Source organism: Parasteatoda tepidariorum, chromosome 4, assembly GCF_043381705.1.
Source record: "Parasteatoda tepidariorum isolate YZ-2023 chromosome 4, CAS_Ptep_4.0, whole genome shotgun sequence".
NCBI classification, from domain to species: Eukaryota; Metazoa; Arthropoda; class Arachnida; order Araneae; family Theridiidae; genus Parasteatoda; species Parasteatoda tepidariorum.
The window spans coordinates 72,422,683-72,445,404 of NC_092207.1; the positions used below are offsets into that span (position 1 = coordinate 72,422,683).

Here is a 22,722-nt window from a genome sequence, read left to right on the forward strand (position 1 = left end):
TTAAAACAATTAAAAAATATAATAATCTCAAGCAGGGATGACCAACCTATCACATACCATGAGCCGAATTCAAATATACAATATGACTGAGCACTATACATACATTACAAAGAGTGTTACCTAATCACTGCCCTTAATATGCATTTTCTATTCCATTTTAAAAACAAAGCAAAAAGTGGTTTGTAATGTTGACTAGCAATGTGAATTACAGGTTGGAAATTAAGTTATGCAAAGAAGAAATAAAACTACTATCAAAATTTGTTGAATTAGTGAGAAAAAGAAATGAAAAAAAAATCAAAACCAGTTTAATTGCCTAATGAAACTTGAAAGTGTTTTTAATAATCCTTTTTTGACCGGATCCTGCAGCAAGTTAGTTTTGATGTTAGATTTCGGTAGAATCATTGTTTTTTCCTTTCTTAATCACTAATTTTCAACTTCTGATATGTATACTTTAACTTCATTTTTGATTAAAAAAATTTTTAAAAAATTCTAGAAAACATATATTATAAGCAGTTGTTACAAGACACCATATATGCACTACTGACTGCATGGTAATGCTAAACAACTGAGGAATGTATGTATATATTTTTTTAATTATGTTCATTTGATTGTGAGCTATTCAGTGGATTTTGATGCTATTTCTGTGGATCCTACTGTTGTTAATTGATTTTGAATTTAAAAACATTTACTTCAAATATTATAAGTATATATCTATAAATGAATAGATTTTTCACTATTATTTTTTTAAACCATTTATATTAATTTATGGCAGCTAGAAGATCGATCCTTTTTATTTTTTCTTCTTAGCAATTTTAATTGTTAGATTAGTCAATCTATTATAAATGTATTTTTTATTTTACTTTTTATCAGTGAGATAGCTTTCTTAATTTCTTCATTCAACAAAAACTAATTTAGAATTACGTAATTTTTTTTGAGGCATTGATGCATAGTAAAAAATAATTTTCATCTTACAATAATTATTCTTTATTTTGAAATGTCTCTATCGTAAAGGAATGCATCCTGAAGAGTGCATACATATACATGTGTGTATATGTATATATAAACGTGTTTAAATCAGCTTTTCATACTAAATTGTAATTAGTAATAATCCAATGAGCTATTTTCGGCTCTTTTGTCACAGCTTGGCCATCCCTAGTCTAAAGAATAAGCAACAAAGATTTGATAAAGTTTTAAAAAAAACCATTCAAATTTTATACAATTTACGAAACAATCATTACATTTGAAAACAAAGTACTTACATCATGTTCCAAAGTCTAAGTATAAAAATATAGTAACATTAAAATTTAGAAATTCAAATTACAATTATCATAACAAACAAAACCGTTCAAGTAAAATGTGTATAAAATATACCTGCTATAGACAATACCAAATTCTTTAACAGCAATAATCACAAAGATATAAATGTACAAAATACTCATATATACATATTGATGAATTTACATACAGCAAACATTTTGAAAGATAAAATTAAAAATGAGTAATAGCAAAAAGTGTCTCACAGTCAATTGAAACTGCGAAAAGCAAATAGTTGCATAAAACGACTAGAAAAATAAAGCACATGAAAAAAAAAACACATGCATAGAAAAGAATACATCATTAAGGGGAGAGTGGGATAAGAATGGGTGCCTCCATTGTATACAAATTAATTCTATTTTCTAGCAGAAAAACTCTCAACTACCTTCTACTAGTCAAGAAGAAGGGCCTACTATAATGCTCTGTTGTTGTTGAGTGGTAGTGCTAAACCCCCTTGTGCCACAGGTTCTGGGTTCAATCCTGGGACTTGGGAAAGTTGACTTAACCTTTCATCCCTTCAGTGGGTCGATAAAATGAGTACCAAGCATGCTCGGGGACTAAACACAGGGGGTTCCGTTTTGGCTGACCACCCAACCGGAACATATGATCCTGCACATCAAAGACAATGGTCAAGAAAACTGAGAAAAACACAGTTGGCCCTCTAAGAGCTGTCGCGTCTGTTACTTTAGTTAAGTAGTATTTGCTAATAAATTCACGGCAACTGGGTAGATAAGTTTGTTTCACTATGTTAAATCTCTAATGTTCTTTCGTTTTTAAACTATCCTTACTTATTGGTCATTAGAGTTATTCAAATTATTTTTAGTCCAGCTTATTATACGTTTACTATAGATTCATACTCTAAGAAATAATAAGGATTTATTCTAGTAGTAGAGCTGTTCCTTTTTGTTTCGATACCTTTGTTTCGTTCCTTTTTGTTTTGTTTCTGCTCTTGGGGTAAGACCACGTACTACCCGGTCTTGACCTCTTCTTTTCTTGATACGTATCTATGCTGGACCCACGAAAATTACGGTGCAATAGAAGAAAACCCTCACTTGTAAATTACATACATATTCTTAAATCGTCACATAAAATTAAAATACCTACTACTTTTTCACTGGAATTCTGTTATTTCTAAATTTCCTACAGAGTTAACATGTACCTCCAGTCTTATCCCATTAGTGGGGTGCACCTGTAAAACCATGTGAAATGACTTTTTCTAGAAAAAAAATCCTTTATAATAAAGCAGTGCATCTATCAATTTTTAAAAATTATATGCTGTACATGACTATATAATAAATATCTGACAGTTTCTGGGACGAATAGTATAGCTCCAGCAGGCTTTTGAGTCTCAGGTACCTGATCTTAACCCCACTTTCCCCTACTTATGCAAAAATATAATTAACATAAATTGATCATCATTTTTTAAAATATGCAGCAAATACGGAACAATAATTATTATGAAGAATCCTGAGTACGATTTTAAAATATACAGATACATGTTTATTTTGGAGTAATTATAATTTAAACATTCATAACCTAAAGCATCGTGAGTCATTTTTACAAAATATGAGGAGAAAGTACTTATTGAGTCAAGCAATAATAATCATGATATACAGTGTCTATTTCACTCTGAGAGTCAGAAATGAATAAAAATAGAATTTCAAGAATAACTCACAACAGTGTCAGGGAAACGAAAGAAAAGTTGGCAATTCTGATTTATTCATTAAAAAAAGCATAGTAAGTGCTGAAAACGTTTGCCACGCATGTCGTTGCACGTTTCACACTATAAGAAGGACACATGTTCTTGAAGATTCCTGGTGTTGTGTTAATTTTGTCTATCACAACAACTATCACTATGAATTCCTTAGAGGAGCACACAGGCATCTTATACACTAAAGATTTCATGTGCCTCTAGAAGAAAAAGTCCAGGGGTATAAGGTCTGGTGAGCAAAAAAGCCAAACAATAGGTTCGCAATGACTTTGCTCTTTTCTGCCTTTCAAAGTGGAATGCGACAAAGGGGATGATTTTGCGATAAATATTGCTCGCCTCAATAGGTACTATCATCCCTCTCATTTTGTAAAAACAATTTAGATTCATCTTATGTACCACTACGAAATATAATTGTTGCCATGCATATGAAAATTACTTTTTAATAACTGTTCTTTATTTATTTGCTAGAAATTATGTTCATTTAAATGTGCATTTCTTTTTTTTTTTTTAGTAATTTCCAAATCAGGAAGAAAAGTATTATATTTGTTCAAAAACTTAGAGATTAATTTTCTTATTAGAAAACTTGACATTCTACCGCCTCCTCTCCAATTATAAGAATGCTTCTATTCTTGGAAAATAAGATAATTTTAGGTTACGTTAACTGGATAAATTAAAAGTTTTCATGATAGATATTGTAAATCATTTTTCAGTTGATATTAATGTAATTGAACACATCTCACGTCTTCCTGATGTTTTTAAGCATTCTAATTTGATTTTTCCAAGTACAATACCGAGGAAATTAAGATGCTCATTATCTAAACTCTAACTAATAATACAGCAAAAAAACAAACATGATAAAAGGAAAGAAAATTAACCATATGGTAAAAAGCAAAAAGAAACTGTTTTTGTACTTACACGTTTTAATACTGAGTTGTTTTATTAAGAACATTTTTCACCGCTTCAGAAATAACATGTTTTCAGAGAGTTTTCATTAATATAACAATATAAAATACTGTGGACAAAGAGCTGAATGGATGAAAGGTTAAAGTGATATTAAAAGAATTTGAACAAATTAACTTTAAAGTTAATACTTTGAAAATTGCATCTTCCATTTCTCTGGTGCCTGCAAGCTTACAATAAGTGACATCTATGTATCCCTAAGTTTATTTGCTTAAGAGAGTTTGTACAACTCTTAGAGTTTTAATTTGTTGCCAAAAGACAGCATTTAAAGATTACTTATGAATTAATTGTTGTCAAATGCACTTGGAATCTTGCATTACATTGAAATAACTCTAAGATTGTTACTTAATGCCTTCATTTACTGAGATCTCCAAAATTTAATAATTTAGAAAAATGAATTATTTTTGCCTAGTTAAAATGTTATAAAGTTATTAATGCATAGTTTCCCAGCAAAATGTTCATTCTATAAGAAATATCACTTAAAACCTTTACAGTTAACTTCGAATAACAAATTCTTTACTTAGTTACATATTTCATGATAAAATACAATGTAAAAAAATTACAGTTGACACATTAATTTTGAATTCTATACAAGATATGCCGTAAATCATTGTAGACTGATTTTTAAAATAAATAAGTGTATTTTAAATTACAAACAATAACACATTTGGGGTGCCATCAAAATTTAAATTTATAAAACTCTTCATATAGTATGCCTGTATTTAGTTTTAAAATTCTCTTCACTAACTTTAAAAATATCTCTCATTTTTCAAAAATAGAGGATCTTATAAATAAGTTGTTTATATCACAGTCTTATATATCTTAATACACATGCGAAAAGATCATTTTTTATTATAATTTTTATAAAATATACAATGAAATTATCAACACAATATGAGCACTACCATATAAACACATTAGATAATATATTGGTTGAAATTGGTCACTTTAAAATTATCTATGCTTGAAAGTTTATAAAATTTAATTAATTTTCCTTAAATCAAAAAAAGTACATCCAAAATATCATTATAAAGCAAGAATTTTTTTTCAGATTTTCTAACTCGATTGAAACTTTAAATCTTCCTTATGCCAACAATACAAATTAAATAGATTGTAAGCTTTATCTCTTTTAATCAGTATTAAATGATTTTAAGTAAAATTATTTTAGATCAAACATCCCAATTTAAGAAGAAAAAAATACTCTTTTAATATTATCTTAAAATTTAAATTTCAAATTTTGTTGTAATGGCTGACCTTGACCACTTTCCCATAGAGTCCATTCATAAATGCTACTTATAAATTTATAAGAATGGGAATCATTAAAAATATTCATTTTCTTTCTATGTTCATTTAATAATAAATTAGAATTAATCACTTCTACAATTCAATATAACAAATATATTTAAATACATAAAAAGAAAGTACGGAAAAATTATTTAATTCCTTCGAAAAATCTACAATCATTCTCAAATGATACTGAAACTAGCTAAATAAAATATTTTATACAGATTTTAAAGTACCTTTTCCTAAGTAAGTAAAATTAACCAAAATATAATCAATATACATAGTTCATGTATGGTAAAAGGGTTAATACTTTTTTGATATGGTGGTTAATTACTTGTTGACTAAATAATACCTACAAGTAATTTTTTCATTCTATTGTAATAAAAATATATATATAAATTTCTGTTGAGCATCATGATAAAATAAATAACAGGAAGTGTTATTTTTGGATCATGCTACATTTGAATCATGTGACCTCAGTATTTTTAAACTACTGGATCGAACTACGAGAAATATCACAAGCATTTATTTCAAATTAAAAATAAAATTTGCTTAAAAAATCAAAATTTTATTCATTTTATATTTACAAAAATAAAAGTAATTAAATTTATAATTCCAAATATTTCTTTAATAAAAGAATTTTTCAATCGATATTTAACTTTTTTATTTTTAAATATAGCATATTGAAATTTTTAAATAACTCAGTTTTAATTCAAATTCTTTTTTATTTTTTTTTAAATTTAATACATTTATCTCATAATTTCAAATTAATTTCAGTAAAAAATTTTCAACTTTTTTTTTAAACTAAAACCACTTTAAACAACCTTCACATCTAACTATATGTGCTCTTAATATTTTTTTAATTTTTATCTTTCATAAAAAAAAATTTACAAATAGTACAATCAGCTTTCTAAAATCTTTGTGATTCCAATTTCACCATATTTAAACCAGTAGAAAAACAATATAAAGAAAAGTTGAAAAACAAGGCTTCAAACAATTATTCTCTAATAACCAACATGATTTTTAAAATATCTCTCTAATATGTTAGTAATGTCACGTTTAGATATCAATACAAAGCCATTTTAAGGTTCTTGAGTGACACTGACATTTTCTGAAGTTGTTGCTTCACTGAATGTGCTGGTGAACCTCCTTGGTTGTGATCCCCCACTGTCTTCAAACACTAAATAAAAAATATAAAAAAATTTTCACTAGTACTTAAAAAATTTTATTTATTTAGTTGGATTCTACTCTAACAAGCTGAGACATGCATTTTCTTAAAACTCTTTAACATTTTTACGTTAAAAAGCTATATGAAAGTTTTTATTTCCCTTTTTTACATGCATTAATAACAATGCTTTTATAACTTTTACTTAACATCTACTTCAAATCTTTATTGAAATTTGACAGTAAATTTGAAAGTCAAGTTTTTTTTAAATTCCTTTTTACTTGATATTTGCATTTCCTTTCATTGTCTTATCATTCGGGAAAGTGAGGGAAAATATAAGTTTAAAGTAAGAAATGCATTACCAATAATAGTTAATATCTTTAATAACAACACTTTGTAGGCAATAATAGCTAGTACTTCTTAGTTTATAATATTGAATACTGGAAGAACGAAATCATCTGAATTTTTTCTAGAAACTCAGCTTCTCTTTTTTCAGCTTCTCTTCAAACCTATGATATTACCCATCTTTTCATTACTCTTCACCTTGAAATTATTTGGCGTCGGAGATATTTTGAACTCACTTTCTGAATTTGGCAAACTGTTCTTTTCTATCGTAATTATTAATGGAATAATTAATTACCTTATGGCGTCATCTCCTTCTCGTAATAACAGAAAGAATTAAAATTATAATGTGTGGTGTGATAAGCGAGCGTTTAGTGCTAACGGAACTCTGCTATGTTAAGGTAGAATAACAAATATATGTTTTCCTCTTTTAAAGAGTTAAAAATTAATGATTGTCGTAGTTTATTTACGTTGCACTAGAGCTGCATAATGGGCTATTGGCGACGGCCTGTGAAACATCCCTGAGGATGATCCTCAGACATGCCTTCGCAATTTTGGGGATACTCCCCTACTACTAATGTCGGACTACTAATGAGGGGATAACTCCCCTGCTTTGGTAGTCCGACAACCTGGTGTGTGCAGTCGAGAACTTTAGGGTGGAACAGTTTAATGAGGACCAATACTGCGCACCCTCTGTCTCTATGCAAACTGATCAAAGTGGTCACCCAACCGCTTACTGATAGCAGCCAGTGATGCTTGACTTCGGTGTTCTACTTGGAACTACTACTTTACAATCAGTCGACTGCGTGACTTTTTTTTCCTTTCTTTTGTTCAATGAAAAATAGATCTTTTTTTATACAGGAAAGTAATATTTATACAATTTAAATGTAGAAAACAGTTGACTTGTAATAAATAATAAATATAATAAACATATATTTAAAAACCATGAAAAAATCAATAGCAATAACTGCTAAAAAATCTATCATAGCGTTAAATAGTGAATACTCAAATTCATAATTCCCTCATCTTAATAATATTGCAAGGAATGCTTCAAGACTTTAAAAAACATCCACAGCAATAGCTGCTGAAAATCAATAAAAAAACCAATATATTCAGTGCCAATTGAACAGGTCAAAAACTAATTACTTAAAAGCCTGTTATTAATATCACATGCCATAATAAGATCATTTGAAAAAAATGTCGAGATTTTAAAAACCTCAAAATCAGTAGCAATAACTGAAAAAAATATATAGTATCAGTGTTATAGCGTCAAAAAGTTACTAATTAAATAGGGGATTTGAATTACATGTGCCATAATAATACTGTATGAAAAATAAAGGGATTTTAAAAAATTGCAACAATAACTGCCGATAAAACATTGCAAGACCGTCTGGTTTTGCAATGGTATAGGCATAAATCGAGCACATCTAAAAGTGAATACAACTTGTAAATTTTATGTTAGCAAAATTATCCAAAGTTGTATTAAAAAAAAATCACTATTGGGCGTGAACGAGAACTCCAGTTGAAAAAAAGGGGGTTGTTGGTAAGAAGCAACAAATATCTTGTTAACAGAACTTTGTAAAAATTGTGAAAGTTAAATTTTAGCTAAGTTGAACTCTGAGAAAATTTTGTCAAAATAAAAATTTTTGATTCAAGGAAGAATGCAAATCAAGTACCTTGATATTTGCGAAATTTCGCAAATTAGCAGAAAAATCACATGTCTGTTACATTCAAAGTACGGATGTAAACACAAAGGGCAAATAACCAGTATCTACACATTCTGTTATTCTTTATTTTGATTACATCGTAATTATAGAAAACATTCACTAATAACTTACAAAAAGTTCACCTCAAAGTAAATGACTTTGTTAATCAAACTTAAGATTCTGTAAACTTTGTAAAACTAGTTGTTTTTATTATTAACAAATTTATTATGTTATCAACAAAAATTATTAGTGTTTTTAAAATAAGAAACATAGTGTCTTTATGACAAACTTGCCATGAAAATCTAGTATTTCAAAATAACTTAACAAACAAGTAAAAGCACAATAAGAATACGCAAAGTATATTTAACTAAATGTAGCAAAACAGGTGCAAGATCAAGAAGACATAAAACCAAGATATTAACAATGCGTGGTGACAGAAAAGCGCATTGTGAAGGGAATGTATAGTAAAAACAGATTATTAACAACTCTACAAATTACAAAGATCCCTCTGTAAGTAATTCGAAGAGAACTTAAATATCTCGGGCATGTTTAGATGTACCTAATGTTACGTTTTTATTTTAGACAGATTAATAATGGAAACATTCATATACTTTCCTTAATATGCACACAAAAAAGATATTATGGCATGGGAAAATTTTGAGAATTTTCAAGTTCTACATTCAATAAGATTTTAATGCTTTAAAAATTTTGTCATTTTATAATTTTTTTAAAAAAATACAAAAATATAGTCTAAATTTAAGCAAATAATTTTTAAAATTTCTTAAAAACATTATAAAGATTACATGTTAAATGATACATAAGAACTAGTTGGCTTACTTTTTTCCTTGAGTCCTTTTCCAAAGTAGTAAAAAGCAAAATAAACTGTGGAGCAAATCAATAGCAACCATATAACCAATGCAAAATATCCACATACAAAGGTGCTGTCATAAATAGCATCAACTTCTGATTCATTTGTTACAGTCTAAAATTAAAAACAATTACAAATAAATCAAAAAGCTACTATCATTCTAAAAAAAAAAAAGCTTTTAAAAAGTCAAACATAGCATATTTTGCTCTGTTATACTTATTATTATATAATGTAACAAAAGTGAAATATAGCATGCCATCCTGTCATAATGCAGGATGTTTCTAAAATTAGCGAATAAGTTCTTACACAGGTACTTAAAGGAGAATATGTTTTAACATAGGTTTACCTCTAAGCAGGGTTGGCAAAAAACCCAGTTTTTTTGGTTTAAACCAGGTTGATGTTTTAATAATTCACAATTTTATATCTTAGTGTTTAAATTGTTTTCTTACTTTCCTATATTTACTCATATGATTGTTTCAAAGTAAAGCTTTTTTACATCCAAATACACCACACTAAAATGTCATATTTGATAATGGAGAAATGAAGGGTAAAAAAATTTCACTTTAATCACTCACCAATCACTTGGTTTTATTATTCAAATAAGAATCAATCATATCTCTCTGACTACCTACATTGCAGCTTTATAATATTTTTTCAAATATAATATTTTAAATGTATTTTTAATTTTGAAAAAAGTTCATGTTTTTATTGATAATCCTAAACTGAAATTTCTTAAATAAAATTTTAAAAAACGAACTGGAGTTCTACAGAAGAAGACAAAACGTCCTAGAAAGGTTGTGGTATTTTTTTAGTTATATTTGTTATCTCAAGCTGCCTATTCAAATATGTATTGACTATATAGCAAGTATTACTATTATTTTTTTATTATCGAAATTTCTAAAGTTAGGATGATTGTCATCAGGGGTCTGTCAGACAGACCCCTGATGACATTACATTTCTTACATATAGCCCTGCATCCTTTCCTTTCATCATTTTTTATTTCATCAAAATATAACCAGATTAAATCTTTTCTTCTACCACCAGAGTTGGACATTTTTGTTCTTAAATATTAACATTAATCAATTCTACATCTACACAAAACAAAAGTAGGTATGCTGCGGAAATGAGTTGAGTTGTTTGGTTGAAAGTTGAAGTTATTTACAGCATCAAACAATTTGAAAAATATAATTATAAATAAATAAATAAAAATGCAATTTTAAATTATTCTTGGGACACTAACAAGCTCACAGGCAGTTGGAAGACTTATTTAAGAATCAATAACAATTTACAAGATAATCAATTATTAAATAATTGAACTATATAAATCTTCTTTCATTTCATTTTCAAACATTATACTTTCAGAATTTTTAACAAATTTATTTAAAACATTACATATTTGACTGACAGTAACAGTCTCCTAACTGCCTGTGAGCTTGTTAGTGTCCCTTAGATGTAAACCTATGCTAAAACCTGTTTCTCCTTTAAATACCTGTGCAAGAAATTACTGCAAATGAAATTTTTACAACAATTTCCTTGAAAAAAAAATCTTTTTCTAATTTAGAAGTCTGAAGTGATTCTTTGTTTTAATAAAAAAAAAAATTCTTTTATAATTGTAATGTTATACAACTAGTCATCTTATGCATTGTTAGAAAGCGTATTTAAGACATACAATTTTTAAAAAATTGTATGATTTATAATGAATTTTATGAAAATTTTTACTAATTAAAGTTCCATGCCTTAAAGCCTTGTTATGATAATTGGTTTCAGTCAATTTCTCTGAAAACTCAGTTTGCAGTTAAAAGTCCTAATGAGCAAAGTGTTCAGAAATGTAGCAAATCAACCTTTAAGTTAAAAAAAAAAACAAAGAAATATTTCATTCTTGATAATAGATTTTAGAATGATTGCACAGAATAACATGTAATATATTTTGCATAAAATTGCTCAATGATTCTGATGTTACACAAGAATCATCATTCACAGTCAAATGAACATTCTTTAAAAATAAAAATGCCTGTGTTTATACAAAAATTCCATATACAAATAAAAAACAATTAAGATAATGTTATCAGTATATCTTATATGTACAGTATATTCTCAACATCTCAAAAACCTTGTTATGTCAAAAAAATATTTTTCCCCTAAGCATTATATATTCTCCTAAAGTTAAATTGAATTCCTATGTCAAAAAATTTCTTCTAAAACCTTGTTTTGTCAATTTTTTTCAAAATAGAAAATGTATTTTTTGGAAAAAAAATCTTTTATTGTGCTTATTTGAACCAATTAATTAATAAAAAGTTTATTGTGAACCAATTATTTTCTATTAAGGCATGAATATTTTCGTCCTTACCCTTTAAAAATAAAATTATCATTTTTGTATTTGAACTTAAAGTCAACTATCATTACATATTTATTAGAAGTTATTCTTAGGTTTCATTACTCTACTTTTTAGAGTAATATTTTAGAATATATTTTCTACTTTTTAGAATATATTTAGTTCTGAGCTTATCTCAAAAACATTTTAGCATCCTTTCAACTTTGAGATGTCGAGAGTATACTGTATAATTAAATTCACTAAATTAATAGAAACTTCCAAGTTTTAATAATTAAAATAGTTAAACTTTCCGTTAAAAGGTTTTAGCATTAAAAGAACTAAAAAATAAACAAATTTAAATACTTACATAATAAAATTTGTAAACAATGTAACCAGGTTCAAAAAGAGCCAAGATATAAAATATAACCATCAAAGATCTGTTTTCATACCGCAACTAGAAAGAAAATAAAAGTTAAAAAGACTATTTCCAGACGATAATTTTTTTTTAAAAACTGGGTTTTTTAAAAGCCAAAGTCAAATTGACTACATGAATAGATACTAAAAAACACAGCTTTCCTGACTAAGTGTTTACTACATAGATAACTAACTAGTGTTTACTACATAAGATAGTTTAAAACTATTTTCGTTTAACAGAATAAAATTTTCAAAGTAAAATTTTTAAGATTGCAAATATTTTGATTCCATGTAAACCACACATAACCATTAATATTTTCGTCAAATATAAGCATTTTTTATTTACATATAATTTTGATATACTGTTGATTCATATATAATTTAATAATATACTGCTGATTCATATGTAATTTAATAAAATATAATTTTTAACGACTTTGAATGCAGCATGGAAGCTAAACCTTAAGCAGTAATTTTTAATTAATGATAAATTTGTGTAGGGAAAAAGACATACTTTGAGTATTAGAATTTTAATCCCCGAGCTTAAGTTTCTGCATTTGATACTTATTTTCAGAGCCATATGGCGTGAATACGGGAAATTACAATTTTAAATATACAGCATTATTACTAAGCCTTAAGTACAATTATTTAATTAATGATGTGTCGATGTTTAAAAGAAATAAATAATTTAAAATATGGAGCATTGTTATGAAAATTTAGGCAGAATGTTTTAACTAGTTATACATGCGTTTAACTAATCAAAACATTCTGTCTAAATTCTTCTATTTAGTATGTGAAAAAAGGCAAGTTCAAAAAAGCAGCATTGATATTATGCCTTAAGCATTGTTTGTTAAATAATTCAAATGTCTCTACTAAATTTTTTAAAAAATCAATACTTCATAAAAGCATTTTAATTATTCAACCGATACCATCCAACCAATAAAAATACTTCCATGGAATTATTTAATACTTACACCTAACATACCAACAAAGAAGAAAAGGAATGTAACAGGCACTCCAGATCCAAGAATAACTTTCTGTTCTAAGTCCATATTAGCCACTCCTCTACCCATGACTAAAATCAACATACTGAGCTACAATAATGAAAAAATTATAATAAAAAATTATAATAATAAAAATGATAAATAAAAAAATTATAAATAATAAAAATGATAAAATAAAAAAATAATAAGAAAAATGAAAATAATTTCCCAATATAGAGAAACATAACCAAAATTTAATCATGTAAAATAAAAAATTTTATATAGTATGCAGAGTAAACAGATTTAGTACATAATTATATCATTAAGAAAACTTAAAATATTTCATAATGGCATATAAAACAACAATATGTCTACTCTGAAAATGCACTAACGTTATTTTATAAAGACTATAAAAATACAAGATTTATAAAAGAATAATAAAATAAAAAAATTATGAATTGTATTTTCTTATAAAGTAATTTTTAGATAATTAGGTCAGCCACCAACTATCAGAAGTCAGTGTGTCCTTGAACATATGTATCCTGGATATATATATCCATGTATTTAGTAAGAGATGAAAAGAAAAAATAATGCAAATTAGGAGAGACAAAAATAGAGAACAATGAAATTAAAAAGTTATAATTTTTTTTTACTTGTTAAGCAATTTTTAGATAATTAGGATAGTCACCAATAATATAAAATTACTGGACAATTGAAAACAATTTACTAGTACCCATGTCATTAGTAAAAGATGAAAAAAATAAAGTAGATTAGCGCACATAAAAATAAAGCATAAAATAAATTTATCTCCACTAACCTGAAGTTGCAAATCAAATTTTAGCAATGAGCTACAAATGTAATATAATCTACACGAACTCTGCAAAGAAGAAATGGCACCAACAGTATTATATATCAAATTATTCGAACGGCAATATCGCAGGCATTGAAACACTCCAACGCCAATTAAAAATGGACTGCAAACACAGATGAATATCAAGCGAATCTGAAAAAGAAAAGAAAAAATTCATATAATTTTATAAAATAAAATTATTTACAAAATAATAATCATTTACAAATTATTTACAAAATAATAATCATTTACAAAATAACAATCATTTAGAAAATAACAATCATTTACAAAATAAAAATCATTTACAAAATAAAAATCATTTACAAAATAACAATCATTTACAAAATAACAATCATTTACAAAATAACAATCATTTATAATTAATATAGAATGAAGTTAAGAACACCAAGAATGCCAATTTGTAGTTATGTTTTTCTAATATCGCTAAGAAGCTCTTTAGTTTTTAACTGAAATTTTACAATAAAAACTAAACAAAATCCATTGAATTTAAAGAAAATATATAGAAATTTTCATTGCTAAAATATAAAATTTAGGAACAAACAGAGCTGTTTGTTCCTAAAAAGCCAATTGCATTGTTGAACAAACTCTCGCTTCAAAACTCTATTATATATAAATTTAAGTATTAAATATTAAGCTCTAGTATTAAGCTCTTTTTGGGATATTTAAGTAAAAACAATTTACATTATGTTACATTATTAAAGTATAACCTAAAAGAGCCTGACTAAACTATAAAGAAAATTTTCTCTGAAGAATGCATTCCAAGCAGTGTAAAAATCAAGCTCCATAAAAATGCATTATTTTCTTAAAATAGGGGTGCACAGCCTGCGGCACGCGGGCCAAATGCGGCGCCTCGACTACTGAAGTGCGGCCCGCGAGAGCTTCCAAACACAATAAAAAAATTTTAAAAAAGGGCAATTTTTAACCGCACTTTTAAGTCATCACGTTTTGACACAATCAATTACAGTGAAACCTCGATTTTACGTCCCCCGAATTTACGTTTTTCCCGCATTTTACGTTTTTTTCATCAGGACCCAGTTTTTCCGTATACCTCTAATGTTAATTTTACCCGGATTGTAAGTTTTTAATTTACGGAATTTCCCGCATTTTACGTTTTTTGTAGAAAGAAAAAAANCTTTCTTTAAGCCGATTTTATCGTAAATATAAATGATTTTTTTAAAGTTATTTCCGCTTTTCTACGTGATTTCGAAAATCCCGAATTTTTATTACGACGCGAGTTTCAGATCGCCCATTTAAATAATCACTTTTTTGTGCACTTTATTTGTGACGATTTCATCTTAAATCTAAGTGATTTTTTATCTTTTTTTTTTTTTGCAATTCTTTCTTTTTTTCAACAATTTTTTTCGGCAGTTATAGCTATGCGTTCCCACGCATCATAAAAAATTCCAATTATTCTATTACGACATGCAAATTTTAAATCGTGCATTTGACACGCTTTATTCGTGCTGAGTTCAGCATAAATATAAGTAATTTTTTCACCCAATTATTTCTATACTTTTTCCACATGATTTTGACGATCCCGTTACTTAACTACGATGTTATTACGACACGTGTTTGTTAAACGCGCAATTAAATAATCACTTTTTGATACGGTATTTCGGTGCAGTTTTATCGTAAATCCTAGTTATTTTTCCTTCGTTTTTTTTTTCCGCAACGAATATGATTTGGTCGAATGTGGTAATGAATTGTGATTTGGTCAAAAACCAAATATTCGTTGAAAAAAAAGAAGAAGAAAAATCGACTGAAAGCCGTACACTTGGGGCCAAATAGCAAAATCTTTTAGCAGCATAGCAACACTGAAACTGAAATTTCAATGCTCAGAATAATATTTCCTGGAAAAACGTATTCATAAATTAACTCTAAAAAATAAGGCCAATCAAGAACGTTTCTGAAAATGTCGAAAAGAGAAACAGAGAACATAAAAATCAATCTTAATTTTTGAAAGAAAATTTTAAAGCTGAACATCTCAGTTTTCCAATTACCAGAAAAAGCCAAGAAAAAAGATTTAAGTCAACAGAAATGCTATTAAAAATTACTGCGTTATAATAAAAAACGTCTAAAAAAAGTTTTTTTTATTTAAAAAAAAGTTAGAAAAAACGTTCTTAATTTTTTTAATGAAAATCTTATGCTGAAAATCGCAATTTAAATTTTTCTTATTGCTATAATTTTAGAAGAAAAAAAATTGCTATAAAATAAATTTTATTAGCAACTTTATTTTTAAAAAAAATGCTGAGTCATAATAAAAATGCCTAAAAAGGAAAAACAGAAAAAACAAATTTTTTTTAGTTCCAAAAACAAAACTTTAATACTGAAAATCACACTTTTCTATGTTACTGGTTATTTATATTACAGTATAGGGAAAGAGTGATAATAAATTAATAGTATGAGAAGTTCTGTTGAAATGCTGGGTTATAATAAAAACAGCAAAAAATGGGGAAAAAATCCTTCTCAATTCTCAAAGTATCGAAAAAATGACAAAATTGACTTGTCTGATTATAATTTTAAAAAAAAAATAATATCTATAAAAATTCAAAAATAAAAAAAACTTAGAAAAATGCATTTCTAAAAAATATTTTGCCAAATATTTGACTGATCATTCAACCAACTGAATTTTTCACAGAAGGGCCAAATACTCGTTACATCCCTCCCTAATTTAAATGCAATGTTATTGCAACTTGAGAAATTCATAAAATGGCGGAAAACGTGAATTTTTAAACTGCTCACTGTTAGTAGTTTAGATTTCAATTTTTTGTTGCTTAAGTGATCTTTTTCGATAAAAAAAAGGAAAATGTTTACGATATAAAAAATCTAATAATTAATAAAATAAAATAATAAAGTACATTACAAAATAAGCATTGAATTTTATTTTGAACTATCACAGTTTTGTTTTTATTTTAGGCTTTTGTTTAAAACCTGTAAATTTTCTTCAATTAAAATATTTAATTTGAATTTATATTACTTAATTATGACTAAATTTTTTCCTACTTTCATTCTGTGGGCATTGCAGTTTTTTTTTAATTTATTAGAATTTAATTCTAAAATGAGTTTTCATATTGCATGATATGATAAAAAAAAATATTTCTTTTCTTCAATGTTTATTTATTTTGATAAATCTATTGTTCATATGATAAAAATAGCAATTTTTTTTTGTAAAAAAAAAAAGTATAAGTTTTTTTATTTTTGAATGAATTCTAATAATGGAACACTACTAAGTTATTGATATTACTAAGTTTATTGATAAAAAAAATGGAACGCTAATGTTTAAATAAACATTACTACATTTGTCATTAACATGTCTAAATACATGTGCGGCCCTTCGTTAGCCAACCTGCTGTGCAAGTGGCCCTTCACTCAAAAAGGTTGTGCTCCCCTATCTTAAAAATTGCATTTTTATACAGCCTGATTATAAAATTATTTTATACAATATAAAGCTAAAATATAAAACCAAAAGAGAAAATAAGAAAGTAAAAAAAAAAAAGAAAAATTAGTTAAAGCAAAATTAAAACATTAAAAATAAAAATAGATTATACATATATTTGATTAAATCAAATATAAAGAAGCTGCAGCATAAAGTTAAGTATTTTTAAAGTTCAATAGAATACTTACAAGTTTTATAGTGTCTCTTTCATGGCTCACATAGTTTGCTATGCAATATGACAAAACAATGACATTGCTAACTACAAAAACCATCAACTCGTCCCATCTTTCAGTAAATATAGAATGAATGACATAGTGATAGCAAAACACTAGGATAAAAAATATACTTTATTTGAAACAATACAATATGTAAAAACTGTTTATGTAATTAATACTCATTTTAGTTTTAGATCTATATGTTAGGAATAATATCAGTTGCAATTGCTTAACAAAATTATTATACTCTCAGGATAAACTATTTAGAAAAAAAAATTTCAAAAAGCAAGCATTCAATCAAAATTCAATAACTTTAGAAACGTATTGAACTAATTAATGTCACAATCTTCATTGACTCATTAGTCATTCATGACTGATTAGTTTTTTACACAGGATTCTAAACATCACTAAGGATGCACTATATTTTTAAAAGTAAGGATTTTGGCTTATGCTTTCAATGGATGTTATGATGGTGATCGTTTTAAATTAATTTATGGATTTGCACAGGTGGCATTATTGACTTCTTTTTTTTATGACTGTTACAGGTACATCTTAATTTGGATGTAATAAAATGATAATTGTCTCAGAGAAGTAAATAAAATCGCATAAAAAAATTGATTTATTAATTATTGAAAATGGCCATAATTAAAAAATATAAAAATAATAAAGAAAAGAAATCCCTTATAGAGATCAACAAGATATCGAGAATTTTATTTAGCATTTCTTACTCAACTGTTAAGACTAGGATGCCCAAAAGGGCAACCCCAATGGCCGAAACAGGAAGTTAGGAGCATGGGAAGAGATCCAAGATTGGTGATTTATCGAAAGATAACATCACAAAAAATAAAGCCAACCCTCCATAATCAATATTAGGTTTGAAAATACTTTGGCAATCTGGAATCGCCAACAAGACTGTGAGAATTAGTATAAACATGTAACTGAAACATATTTGTGGTAAGAAATAAAGAACATTACATTGATCGATAAGAAAAGAATAAATAATTTATATTCGCTTCTTTTAAAATGTAATAAAAATTGATTTAATTTAATTACAATTTGATTAAGAATGATTAAAAAAATAAGTTTAAGAAATTAAAGAAATTTCAAAAGCTAGGAAACATGTAATGCCTATTGTGGCATCACAATGGATATATTGCCTTGAAAAAGGAAAATAGTTATAAAACTTAAGTTTTCAAGAATGATATCAATTCATAAACAATAATACAGTTAATTTTTTAATAATAATCAAATTGGAGTAAGATTTAAATTGATTTAACCCAATTTCAACTAAATGTTATTCTGTATCTGTCTAAAAAATTATTTTTTAACATTTTTGCATGCTTTTACCTTTGTTTTTTATTTTTGCATTTAAATTTTAACACATTTAATTTTAAAATACTGAGTTTTATTTCAGTGTAGGAATTCGGACATTTTTATTTCAAACTTATTATTACTAATAAATGAATTAAATTAAAAGAATTAATATTTTTAATGTATATAAAGTACAAAAAAAAAACTAGTTGGCAGTTAAAAAATTTTAATAATAGTACTTAAATTAAACATTCAGTAACAGTTATCATAAAGAGTAGAGAACAAATAAAGATAATATATTAAGAATACATACATACAATAATTGAAAAAGCTGTACGAAAGTACAAATTTCTGAAAAATTCAAGGAATATTTCCACTATATCAAAGAAACTAATTTTCATATCCTGATTGGAACTATGCAAAAATTGCCAATAAAAATGATAAATTGTGTTAAATAAAGTAATCAGATGTTTATGGTAAATTATAACTATAGCTCAGAAGAAGCCAAATAATAGCACTTGGAACAATTACAAGTGGTGCTTTCAGTCAATTCTGATATCAAGGACAGCTTCTGATGTAATTTTGACACACTTCTGTGCCATAATATCAACAACAACAACAAAAAAATTTTAGAGAGTAATTTCTCTCTTCTAAGAATTTTTGAGGAGTGAAATTTAAAATACAGGAATGAAAACAGAGAGTGCATTTCTAAGAAATAAACTATACAATATTATTGCTCGAATATTTAATCAAAAAATATTATTCTGACACTTTATAATTATTTTTCAATATTAACAGGTTGATTTAGACAAAGATTTCTAAAAAACATTAAAAAAATTTCATAAAGTACATAAAATTTAAATTTATACACACTTTTTTTTTCTACAATTTTATAGCATGTTTGACATTCATGTTGGAATGATTCTTCACTAGACAATCTGGAAAGGTCACCCTAATGCTCATCCCCGAGAAAAGCTCTTTTTTTTTCGGAAAATATTTTGAGTTGGAAAACCTTGTTTACTTGTAGCTGTACCGTCTAGCAATCATGAGATCAGTCCTTGACTCAAGACTTTTTGATGGCAGTTGTGTTAGTATTGGACTGGTCAATTTATTTTAGGTGAAGATAATACTATGGTTTGGGGCCTCGTTGAGCTGAAACCTAGTTTTCTTTTGGCAGATGGTTTTAGCTAATACTGCCATCCAGTCTACTTCCCAAAATGAGCGAGTCTTTCAAAAACACTGATAGCTCGCCTTGCAATTGCCAGACAGTAGTTACTGGCAATGACAGAATAATAGTAATTAATATGCTGTATTCAGGATACATGAAAAAAATTCATTATCACCCTCTCTGTATTTACTGATCAGCTAAATTTTCAAAGGAATTATCATTCTTTAACAGTATGGAAAAAAAAAAAAAAAAACAATTTTAGCAGAATTTACGAGGAGTATTTTCACTCCTATTTGAATTTTTGAGGAGCGAAACACACATTCGAGGCATATTGACAAGCTCTGCATGCGTGTAAAGGGATTGAAAAAATACAGGTACCTAAAAAATTACAACTGGTAATATTTCATAAACATTTCATCTGAATTTTTTTCAATCCTAAAAATCCAAAATATATTTGGTGGAAAAAAAAATTTTTTTTAAACCAGAACATTTTTAAATCACACTAAGTTCAGCTTTTCAATATGTTTACAAAGAAAGCATATCTGATTAGGACAACGAAATCAAATCATGAAACACCCATGAAAACAATTAAACAACTAAGTGAAGTTTCAGTCATCATGAATTTATCTCATTCCATAGTTAAAAAATGTATGCATGGTATGAAAAAAAGGAGAGTCACACTTGTGAAAGGAGTGTTAGTATAAAAACATACATATAAAAATCACATTTGATCTAGGCATCTTTTTTTTATTATTTATTGAAATCTATCTTTGACTCAAACGAAACATTATGTATAAATAAAAATTTTGGTTAAGAAAAAAAAAAGAGTAAAATACAAAATAACCTGTACAAAATAGTCATGCAAAACAAAGCAACCAATAGTAACAATATTACTAATCTAAACTACTACAATATTACTAATATTACTGACTATTTTAGTTTTATGACATTCAAAGTTACATTTAAATAAAATAAAAAAATTTTTTTGATCAGTAATCTTCAAATTAATGATGGATCCTTTCTGTCAATAGCAATTTTTAAGCTAAAATAAAATTGATTAACATAAAAGCGCATCAGTAAGAAATTATAAATGATAAATTTATACCTATGGTTAGTAGTAAAAGAAGAGCAAATGTAAAATCACTCTGATCAGTTTTTTCAACCGTCAGTCTTTGGATAGTTATCCCAAGTGAAGCAGTAAGAGCTATTATAGCAATTGCCAGATACACCCATTCCAAAATGGAGAAAGTATTGAAAGCTCGAATCTGTAATTTCAATAAAATAAAAATATTAGTATATTTTGTAAAGCTTAATATTAAAAAACAAAAAAAACTATGTTCTACTTAAAGGAAGTTTAAAAAAAAATTTCTAACTTTATTAAATACACTTTTGAAATTTAATAAGAGAAGATGTGGGTGTTTAATTAAATCAAGTTGAAAATAAAAATGCATCATAAATTTGAAAAATATTAAATAGGTTGAATAAATTAAATATTTACACATATATAATTCATGCTAATATTCAAATAATAATAATATTCTAAAATTAATACATTAAAATTTATTCATAAAATAGAACAATTGATACTTAATGTGTTGATGTTCAAAGATAACTAATAGAACATGTAAAAAAATTAAGTGAAAGATTTCGTCTCAACCCTTTGACTACGAATTTTAAAACATGATTTTTTGGCCCCGTTTATTATTCAAAAGGACAAAATAGGTCACAAATAAGGCAAATTTAGTATTTGGGATTTTTCTGACAAGCGGTTATCAATTTAGAGCAGTGTTTCTTAACCTTTTTGGTATAATGGACCCCTTTTAAAAAATTTTAAGAAGTCACGGACCACCCCCTGAGAAAAAAATTATTGCAAAAAACATCAATTGTTAGAAAACATTTAATTTTATTATTTTAATAGTAGGGTAAACTAACCAGTAAAGGAACACTTAAGCTTCGCTTGCCTTTTAAGAAATCATATTAATTTCAATATCCGTAATTTTACTTAAATGACAGTGTCAACATATTTGTTACTAATTGCAAATTATGTAAAAAAAATTGTAGAAAACTTACATAATATTGTTTTAAAGTTTTGGAGGTTCAAATAACAAGTAGTAAGAAGACCAAGTGAAGGAACAGCTCTTACCAGTGAATGAACACCCAGTGAAGGAACACTTAATTTTAGGTATTTTTTAATGCTCTTTTTGAATTTATAAGCCATACAAATATTTAAAAGCAAGCCTATTCTTGAAATTTTAACATATAAATACTTGGAAAATGTTAACTATTTTTTGTAATCATGAATTGAAAATTAAAGTGTCAACATATTAACACATATTGTTCATTCACTGGGAAATCTATGCCCAGTAAAGGAACATGCCTGTTCCTTCACTGATTAAAAGTTGTTTTTCGTATTTTTAGCATACTTTTGATGCGGAACATCACTAAAGGTACAAGGAAATTAAAGTTTATCTTTTATTTTCATTAACTTAGAAAAAAATCCAGTAAAGGAACACTTGTTCCTTCAGTGGTTTTTCATCGTTTGGTGATCCAGTGAATAAACACCCCTTATCTCAGTACTTTATTATGCTACGATGCTTAAAAAAAATAAAACGTAACTTCAATAACTATATTTTGAATTCTCTTTTTCACAGTGAGAAAAATAA

At 26.7% G+C, this 22,722-nt stretch overlaps 1 protein-coding gene across 1 annotated transcript in view; it reads right to left on the reverse strand.

Moving 5' to 3' along the window:
* Positions 1 to 4,813: 4,813 nt before the first annotated feature.
* The window catches only part of LOC107439652 (uncharacterized), a 22,473-nt gene continuing 4,564 nt past the window's right edge, over positions 4,814 to 22,722 (reverse strand). Inside the window, exons 2-8 of the mRNA XM_016052322.4 lie at positions 21,165 to 21,324; positions 17,554 to 17,693; positions 13,876 to 14,061; positions 13,050 to 13,169; positions 12,029 to 12,115; positions 9,320 to 9,464; positions 4,814 to 6,449 (exon numbers count right to left, since the gene is read on the reverse strand). Of these exons, the coding sequence (XP_015907808.1) occupies positions 6,352 to 6,449; positions 9,320 to 9,464; positions 12,029 to 12,115; positions 13,050 to 13,169; positions 13,876 to 14,061; positions 17,554 to 17,693; positions 21,165 to 21,324 (936 nt within the window). The 3' untranslated portion in view covers positions 4,814 to 6,351. The remainder of the gene's footprint in view (positions 6,450 to 9,319; positions 9,465 to 12,028; positions 12,116 to 13,049; positions 13,170 to 13,875; positions 14,062 to 17,553; positions 17,694 to 21,164; positions 21,325 to 22,722) is intronic.